The 10,194-nt window shown below is 46.4% G+C and overlaps 2 protein-coding genes across 2 annotated transcripts; one reads left to right on the forward strand and one right to left on the reverse strand.

Annotated features, from left to right (window-relative positions):
* The first annotated feature begins 242 nt into the window (after positions 1-242).
* On the forward strand, positions 243-2,791 carry LOC136356461 (uncharacterized). Its single transcript, XM_066310365.1, has 6 exons — positions 243-347; positions 426-887; positions 969-1,801; positions 1,884-2,054; positions 2,134-2,413; positions 2,498-2,791. Exons 2-6 carry the CDS (start codon positions 687-689, stop codon positions 2,612-2,614), a joined length of 1,602 nt encoding a protein of 533 aa, XP_066166462.1. The 5' UTR covers positions 243-347; positions 426-686; the 3' UTR covers positions 2,615-2,791.
* Positions 2,792-4,412: 1,621 nt separating this feature from the next.
* On the reverse strand, positions 4,413-5,069 carry LOC107275363 (agamous-like MADS-box protein AGL29). Its single transcript, XM_015783094.3, has one exon. It carries the CDS (start codon positions 5,067-5,069, stop codon positions 4,413-4,415), a length of 657 nt encoding a protein of 218 aa, XP_015638580.1.
* Positions 5,070-10,194: the final 5,125 nt, after the last annotated feature.

Here is a 10,194-nt window from a genome sequence, read left to right on the forward strand (position 1 = left end):
CCGGCAATCATACGCCGTTCGATGAATACCCTCAAATAACCGAAGCGGTGTGGGAGGAATTCTGCTCTCTCAAGACCACCCAAGAGTTTAGGGAATCCAGCGAGGCACATCGCGTACTGCAACAGCGGAATGAGCACCCGCATCGGCTGGGCACCGCAGGGTACATCGGCAAGGAGGCAATATGGGCCCAAGAAGATGCAGCCGCTGCAGCAGCGAATGTACCTGCCCCGTTTTCAGACATCCCTGAACAAAGAGCTCGCAACTGGGCGCGGGCAAGGGGTAAGGTCAACCCGGACGGCTCTGTCACATTTGAGAACAAAAGTGATGCCGTCGTCTATCAGGAACTGGTGAGTTCACTACTTAACCTAACTAATTTCCGTTCGTATAAAGTACAAGTTCGTATAAACGACTATCTTCTTTTCTAGTTGGGCTTGGTTGCTGAACAAGCTTCACAAAGCGAGGTTGAGTCCGCGCCGAAGAGGCGCGAAGATGACATCCTCACAAAGGCGCTCGGAACCAAAGAACATCCTGGCCGAACTCGGGGAATTGGTAGCGATGTGCCCTGGAAGCATGGACTCCCTCAGTACAGCTCCCAATACAGGAAACGGAAAGTCTCCAAGGAAGAGAGGGACGCTCGTTTGAAGGCCGAACTTAAGGTTGAGGTCATTCAAGAACTAGAAGCTAGCATGAATGCAAGGGTGGAAGAAAGGGTTAACAAGGTGCTCGCCGACATGAATATACCCCGAGTCACAACACCTGCTGTGCAACCAACTCCTCGTGTACAACACGACGCGAGTCCGTCACAGCATAGGAGTAGTTGTGCATCCACAGAGGTGCCGGCCCCTGGTCTCCCGATCGCACCACTAGCTGCAGTGGACCACATCGAGGTAATTATTGTTATCCGATCCATATCTAATAAAAGACATTTACACATTCCAATATTAAATTCAAACTTTCACCTTATGCAGGGCGCAGCACAGTGTGTCCTACTAGCGAGAGTCCACCCAACTTTCGCTCCTGAAGTCGCTGAGGGCATGGCTTTCAAGCCCTCGGTTACAGACAAGGTCCACGGCGCAGACCTGCTAGCTGGGTATGCCAAGGTGTCCATCGATACAGTAAAGGACACCTGGTCAGGCTATCCGCTGCCCGTGCCCCCAAATGATGAAATCATGACTTTGGGCGATGCGCGCAAGACATTCATACAATGGCCCAAAGAAGACATAGTTGTGAAGATGACTCCTCGTCCAAGTCGACCGACGGAGCTTACACCTCCCAAGTCTAAGCTATCAATTGAGGCTCCCCGTGGACCGGCATTGTCAGTACCTCATTCTCCCGGTGGAGCTGATATGGACTTGGCAGATATAGCTCAAAGCTTGGCTCCAATAAAGACCACAAGAAAGGCCGATAGCTCCCCACCACTTGTCAAGGGCCAGAAGCGTGAACGAGGCAAGGGGAAGGTCGGGGAGTTGGCGCCGGAGCCAAAAAGGGGCAAGGCTGCGACGTCGATGCCGGTGAGCAAATCGGGGAAGGTCGTGAGGGCGCCAGCCCAATTTGAGCTAGGCATGCCATTGGTGGAGGACAATGTGTTAGCTGTGATGGGTATTGCTTGCCGAGAGCTACATAAGCAATACATGGAGCTAAGCAATGCCAAGCGGAAAATGAGGGAGTCATCCATAGTTGGACATCACGACCACCAGCCGTTCCTATCGTCGCCTGCCTATATAACTATAGGCTTTGATGACCTCTTCGACCTTTTCAGGATCCGGAAGTTGGACACTGGTCTTCTAAAATGCTACTCCTTGTAAGTGCATACCTTCTATACTTGTGATATGACTGGACTATATCTCCTAATTAAATTAGTTCTAATACGTAAATATTTTAAGGTTGTGTTGGATCGAGAGTCGTCGCCATGGTAATCAGGTTGGGTTCCTTGATCCATCCATGGTGAATGAGGTTAATTTACAACAGAGCTCCACTGAGGTGGTTGACTATGTCAACCGGTGTTTATGGGCCCATCAAGACAAGGAGTACATCATGTGCGCACACAACCAAGAGTAAGAGGACAATACCCTTCGTGTATATTGTTTTTGAAGTTAAGGTTCTTAGTACTAACGCTACATAACCACTGCGCAGGCGACATTGGATTCTCCTAGTCATCGTACCTAAGTGGAGTAGGGTTACCTACCTTAACTCCAATAAGTCCAAAGATTATGATTTCAGTGAAATCACCAAGGCCTTAAATATGGCTTGGGGCCCATATGTGGAAAAGGGTGGTAGGCACAAGGAGGGCAAGAACGAACTTTATCATGACACCAAGTTTGCATGCGCACAACAGATCGGAGACCAATGTGGTTTCCACGTGTGCCACAACATGTCAACACTTCTAAGAGAGGTGAAAGATTTCGACCCTGAGGTTGTTGCTAATGGCGAATAAGCTCATTTCAATATCTACATTGCTATTCAAAACGTGCTAATTAACCTCTTATTTATTAAACAGAAAGGTAGAGCTGGCTTCAAGATCTCACCCATCAACCCCCCCGCTATCAGAGGCGAATTATGTGCCTTTATTCTTGCAGAAATAATGAACAAGAAAGGACGTTTTCATGCCAAATAGACTCATGAACTTGGCTAGATAATTTATTGTGATGTAAAAAAGATGTTTTTATAATTTCTGGCGATGTAAAAAATTATGTTTTTATAGAGTGCAATGTAATTTACTTTCATATGTGCAATATTTATGGTACTTTACTAAATTGTCATCACATTTGATCAACTACGATTTATGTTGTACTATTCATCTGTTTTCTCCTTTTTTTTTCCCTTATTGACAGGTTGTGGAGGTTCACAACGAACAGAATATAAGAAATTTTGGTAATCATTTGAGGACTTTCATGGGGTATGAATTGTGTGCTATAATAAATTAAATTGTTGCATATGTGATGTTGTAAATTGTTGCTTTGTGATGGATCTGTGATATGTGATGCATCTGTGATGTTGGGCAGTTGGGGAATATGTGATATGGAGGGGGGGTGACTGGCACCTGTGATGTTTCTGTTTTTCAGAGGGCATGGCTAGCAATTCCTGAGGCTAGCCAATATTTAGCATTTATTTTTTTTCTGGAATTAACTCATCAGTGACGGTTCGGAAGAAACATCCGTCACAGGTAACCTCACCTGTGACGGACTCGCAAACGTCGGACCGTCACAGGTGACCCACCTGTGACGGGCTTTTACTTTCGGGCCCGTCACAGGTGGGTCACCCTGTGACGGCTACTATATACCGGAGATCATCACCTCTGACGGGCCTTTATTTAGGGGCTCGTCAGAGATGAGACACCTGTGACGGGTCCTAACAAGCCCTAGTCTAGCTTAGACCAACACCTCTGACGGCCTTCTATTAACTTGCCCGTCAGAGGTGGATGTCACCACTGACGGCCGGCCACCCGTCAAAGGTGACTGGACTTACCAGTGACCACTGATCACTGACCAAGCCCAAAACCGTCAAAGGTGAGGGTTTGGGCCCGTCACAGGTGACCTTGACCAGTGTAGTGCTTGTGTTGGAAACCGTTAGATTACAGCCAATCAACAGCAGTTTGTCATCAGCTTTGGTGTTGGAAACCATAACTCATGAAACTGGCAGCTTGTCATCCTCATTGGTAAACCTAGATACCATAGTGGCTACCGCACACACTCATAGGGACATGTAAGCATTTGCACTATTATGTTTTTCTACCTGATTTCCTCACTCACTCAAACCAAAACCATCTTGTTATCCTGTATGATAATTAATCTTCATCCCATATTTTTTCTCAACACAATCAGAGGAACTTGTAGCTCGAATCATATTATCATTTAACACAAATAATGGACTTTATTATCTCAACCTTATCATGAACTGATATCAATTATCGAAAAGTCATTGTTGATAATGTGTGTTGAGTGCTTGCAGGTGCCCGATAAAGCAATACATTGGAACAGAAACTAATTAGTTTTTATACAACTCTTTGTTAGATATCATATGACAAGACATATATAGGTGCATTATTTTTCAATAGAGGATTTGCAGATAGCTTTTGAAGTATCACTGTCATTTCTCTTACAAACATCATGCAAGAGGCGAAATATTACATAATCAGAAGAAATAATCTCAATTATACCATACTATTGGATCAAAGAAAAATGTTCTAAGAAAATTCTCACAGTAATAGATCCTAGATATATCTTGGTTTGTAAGTCGAGATTTGACATAGAAAGTTTTCATAAAGTAATTTTGATTTATTCCCCATGATTGGTGCAAGCATATATATATGCTTCACCATTACAAGTCTAAAACATAGGCTAGTAATAGGAATCACACTTCAAATCGTCCATCGAAGCAGCTGCAAGAGTCACCACAACCCTGGACACTGGACATCATGTGCTAGATCCCGGAAAATCAGCATTTGCGGGTGTGACAGCCTGCTCTTCAAATAGAAATTGTGATTGACATGCTATTTCAATATGTGGCTGTGGCAATGGCATTCTAGTACCCTTTGCATCTTGCAGTACCTGGTAGAACTTTGCAATGGAAGTGTAAGGTAGAGCTGAGAGTTTGTTGTGCAGCTCCTCCAATTCATCCTGCCCCAGGAGATTAACTTCAGAAGTCAGTGATTGCATAAGATGTCCTGCCCTCTCCTTCTCCATTGCCTCCTGAACCCTCTTCTTCTTTTCCGACTTTTCCAATGACTTTTGGAGCTCCACATATTCAATTTTCTGCTGTTGCGCTATGTTTGTCACCTCACCGCTATCATGGTACCCACCACCCAAGGAATGGTTATTGGGAATGCCCATGGCCATGGAGGCCAAGCGGTCAGCAACATCATCAACAGAGGGATGGGCAAAGGAGAAACCCCTACCAGCAGGAGAAATCACAACAGCAGCTATATTTGCATTACATAGCAATGAAAGCTCACCAGCTTTATTAAATAGGGTTTGGCGACGCTTCGAGAAGCAAACGTCACGTGCATCCTTTTTTTCGATGCGCTTGATCTCAACCTTTTTCCTGCCAGCCCTTCCCTTTCCCTTCACCATCACTTATTGGATAAGGTGTGGTTCTCCTTTGGCTATATTTTTCCTAATGATGGATATAACATGCTGTCGTGGAACGTCTGTTTATATAGAGATTTTTGTAAGGATATAACTAGAAGCACGGATTTACATTGATGAAAAGATATCTAGATTTTTGTATGTTTGGAGGGTATATTAGGTAGCATTCAGTGCATTAAAAAACAGCCAAAAGAAATTTATACACTACTTAGAGAATTAGTAACTGTGCACATATGGAGAGACTTATCTATTGTGATGTATCCAAATATAAACTCAATGGAATTAAAATTGGAATACGAAAAATGCATACCATATATTCGCCACCATCAAGATAAGAAGTGATAACAAAAGGGAAATTGTAAGGGAAGGAAGAAGACCCATATAAGTGTGTCATCTCGAGTAAAATCTTCACCATATTGTTTGTGTCACTAGATCAATATAAACCATTATTTGTGTTACTAATGTAAATGACTTATAGATTAGTTTTATACATTGTAATAAGATTGAACACTATAGTTCAATTTACTGAATATCTATTAAAAGAGAGGTTGGTAGAATAGTTGGTTGGAGATAATGCACCCATCCTTCTAGTGTTCGACTCCAGATGTGATGTCCCATTTTTCTTAATTAATTAACGATTAGGTCATCTTTGGTTCTCCAACATCTTCAATTGACTAAATAACTACTATATTTAGCAAAGATACAAATGGAAAATTTATGGACCTCAATAAAGGACCCTAGCAAGATTGAGACACTTTAATTTTGCAAAGATACACGCCACAAGCATTTTTAGTGTTGTGTTATATCTATTTATGTTCATTCTTTTATTTCCTTTCCAAGCACTTCGCTGCCAATACAAACCTTTGACTGTGCTAGTGAACTCTCTAGTTCTCATATATAAATAAAAAATGAATTCATTCAGTGATGATGTATGCAGGGGCAGAGAAAGCTCCCGGACCAGTCGGGAGGCTGCCTGGGCTCCGTCATTGCCGCCTCCACTATCGAATGCCGTCAACGTTTGCAGAAGTTGCTAGATTGCTATGAAACACTATTATTCACCCAGGCTCGACGATGCACCTCCTCCGCCACTATCTGTAAGGATAAGTGGAAGGAGAAAGAATAGATAAATTCATGGAAAGAAACAACTTGTCCATTCCAGAGCCTTCTGCCCCATAATAGAACCACTGTTCAATTTCTTGACAATCACCTATAATTTTGTTGTGTGACTTGTCCAATGGTTGTGTACCAATGTAGAAATATTATTTCTGTTTTGTTTAAGTGAGATTTCTCTAGGATTTTTCATTATGCCGTGCAGAACATCAGCCATTAATGCATGGTTGGTCATATGCCATACACAACATCATCGATTCTTGTTACTTGCTCTCTAGTATTGATCCAACATAAACCTGATCAACTGAACCATCCTAGTATTTGCATATGAACTCCTAGCCTCTAGCCACCTAGTCCTATATGAGTCATATTCAATAAATGTTATGTACCATGGAAGGTTACATATCATAACAAGTTGAACCATCTTCCTTTCTGCTACTAAAACTAGCTTAAGTCTATTCTTGCGTAAATAACCATATATATCATGCCTTTGTTGTTTTTACTGAATATCATGCTTTTTTGATGTTGGAGTTCATTGTTAAATCATTAACTTAGGTTATGCATGATCACTGTCACACCCTGAAGTTCTTCTCCCAAGCCTAAATTGAATTTATAAATGGTCTCAAGAAAATATCGGTGTAAAAGCAAAAGAGAAACCCTAAAGGAATTAATGTAAATAATAATCGGAATTGGCATGTGGAATTTTTCTTGAGTTCTACATGTCGAAATATGCTAACATGATTTTTAGTGGAATTTTCAGAGCTCTAGAAATAATTTTTAACCAATTAAAAATGAGCACAAGCAATATTTAATCCCTAGAAATTCATTTTCTCCTTTTTCTTTTTCTTTTTCCCTCCTTTTTTCGAATGGGCCGCCGGCCCATTCTCTTCCCCTCCCCCTCCCCGCTGGGCCGGCCGAAGGCCACGGCCCAGCTGAGCCGGCCGCCTCCCTCCTCCCTTTGGGTCGCCGACAGGTGGGGCCCACCTATCGGGCCCGTCTCCCTCCTCCAGCCGCCGCCGCGCCCCGCAACCGCCGCCCGCGCCCGCGTTCCCCGCGCCCACTTCCCCTCTCTCCCGCCCGCGCCCGCGCTCGAGATGGCCGGGATTCGAATTACGAATCCCGCCTCTCTCTCCTCTCCCACTCCCCCACGTCGGCCGGCGATTCCCGCCTCTCCCGGCCACGTCCGGACCCCTCCTCCCCTATTTAAGCACCACCGCCATCCCCTCTCTCTTTTTCCCCATTTCGCCGAGCTCTCCCGTGGCCTCTATCGCCCTAGCGCCGTCGCCCTCCTCTCCGCCGTCGCTGCCGCCGCTCCGGTAGCCGCTAGCCATCGCTAGCCGCCGCGCCGAGCCGCGCCGTCGCCGCCGTCGGGTTCGCAAGCCCGAGGGCCACGCCGTCCACCCTTCCTCCGTCGGAATCCGCCGCCGGAACCCCGTCCGCACCGCGCGTCGGTGAGCTTCGCCATGGCCGACGCCTTAGCCATCCATGGTTTCCCTTTCCCTCTCTAACTCATCCCTTTTGATCCCTTAGGTGGTCCCAGAGCTCGTCTCGCCGTCGCCATCGCCCTCCGTCGCTCGCCGTAGTCGATCGTCATCGGTGAGGCCCCTCCTCCCCTTTCTCCCTCTCCCCCCGTGCCGCTTAGCCGCCGCGCCGCCGCCTAGCCTCTTAGCCGCCGCTATCGCCGTCCGCGTCGCCGCGACGCCGCCGCCCTCCGCCGCCGGCCAGTCGCCGCCTTGTGCCGCCGCTGCGTCGAGCCGCGCCGCCGTGCGCCATGGCCGCCGGGCCGGCTAGAGCCGCCCATGCGCGCCGGCCACGCGCTTCCGCGGCCGTCCGATCTACCGGGGCCGTCCGTTCGGCCGCCCGCGTGGCTGCCGCGTGGCCGCCGCGTCGGCGCCACGTCAGCTCCACATGGTGCGCCGCCCCTTTTCCGGTCCGTGGACCCGGTCCACCGCAGACCGCCCCCCCCGAGTCACTGCCATGTGAGGCTCGTATGTCGGCGCCGCCCACTCTCTCTCCCAGGGTTTATTTATTGCGCAACAAATCAATTAAGGATTTTTCTGTTTATAGTAAAAACACAGTGAACTTTCTAAAATTCATAGAAAATTCATCCGAGCTCCGTTTAAGCCCATTCAAGTCTCAGTAAATCAAGAAAAATGCATAGAATCCATTAAAAATGGTTTTGTTCTCTGTTTCAGTAGTCTTATAGCCTGTTTGTATTGTTTACTTTGTATATCGCTTAGATTCCGGCTCTCCCAACGCTCCGGTGTACTTTGAATTAGTCGCCGAGGTTCCTCCAGCAGCAGAGCAAGGCAAGTCATTCTTGTCACTTGAATATGTTGATCCTATATTGCAAATGTTCTATTGTTTTCCTTCAAATATTGCATTGTTTCACAATAATACCATGGGATGTTTACCTACTGTTATAGCCATGCTATTTTTGTACCATGCTCCTTTGTTAGCTTGGGATATAACATGACTAGATATTGGTCTAGGGATTGCTTAGCCATGCTTAGTTCAACTAGCACACAATGGGGGAAATCATATTAATGTATAGACCTCAGGTTCTAGTGTTGATGTTGGATTAGAGCCACCGTCCTGGTGTTGCTTAATTAAAATAAATCATATAGTGGGCTGTGGGTGCATGGTTTTGCTAGTCACGCCCATGGCACTTAAGGACCGGTTCGCGGGAAACCCTGAAAGAATTTCTCGTACTTACCACAAGCCAGCGTGGGCAACGGCTGGGCTTGTAGTGTAGCTTTCCTCTAGCTGACGCATCCAGGCAAGGGTGGGTGTGATGGAGCGGGGCGGGCCTTGCGACGGCCTCTGTCGCTTCCGGATTCACCTAGGCACGAGAGGGGACTACCCGTTGCCCGCTGGGGATAGGGGTGAAACCTGAGGTGTGGTGTGCTTGGCTAGAGGGGGTTATGTGAACGGTCCTGTCACAGCCTCTTTCCGGTATGTCGTGGTGGCATGTCGGCGCACGGAAACGTGTCATGGGGCTGTGTCTTGTGGGTACAGTTGTACACCTCTGATCAGAGTAAAACTATTCGAATAGCCATGCCCGCGGTTATGGGCGGTCAACCAGATTCACCGTGATTAGATTCACCCTAGACTAGTCTAATGGAATTGAATAGTCTAGGTGGATGGTTGGGCCTGTTGCAATGTGGTGTAGCGTTGGACAGTGGATGGTTAATATTGATTAATTATTACAACTGTTTCTTTGCTTTCAACTACTGTTTATAAATGCTCGCTTTATGCAAATGAACCACTCTAGCTCTCCTTTGATATTTCCCTGCATCATACCCCTATTCCGGTATGACTTGCTGAGTATAGTGGGTAGTACTCAATCTTGCTCTATTTTCCCCAAACCCCAGAGTTTGAGTATACGTTAGATGGTGGTTTTTCCGAGGAGTAGGCTTCGTCCGTGCCGTCGAGGATGCCTGTGGAGTGGTGTTCCCGCTGCAGTCCAAGTCAAGGCTTAGCTCCAGTTATCTTTGTTTTTTTTCCGCTGCATTTATGTAAGACTTTTATAATGTTTGTAAGTCGTGGATCTGTATGTCAACTTTGTCGTTTGTGTACCCCGGCCGGTCCTGGACGGGGGTTTTAATGCACATTCTGCTTGGAATTCTACTCGGGAATTTCTGGGCGTGACAATCACCTAATATTTTATGCAGAATTCAGTGAAACATGAAGCAGCCTTTAGTCCCCGTTGGTATTGTAGTTGACGAGCGGGTGCCGGTGATGGGATCACCCTGCGGCGGTGGTGATAGGAATGCCGTGCTGCGGCGATGGTGATGAAATTCAATCTTTGGTCCCTTCAACGCGCATTAGGATCAGCAGGCTTATGGTTTTGGGAAAATCTTACCGTACATGAGTTCTCACCCGTGTACAAGACCGAAATTCCCTTTTATAGTGTGTTGAGGGGATTGAGGGTGATTCCTTTTGAGGAAACTGCTATTGGGGGTGATTATTTTCGACAAAACAGCGAGTCGTCGACATT

This window comes from Oryza sativa, chromosome 5 (genome assembly GCF_034140825.1).
Source record: "Oryza sativa Japonica Group chromosome 5, ASM3414082v1".
Taxonomy (NCBI): Eukaryota; Viridiplantae; Streptophyta; class Magnoliopsida; order Poales; family Poaceae; genus Oryza; species Oryza sativa.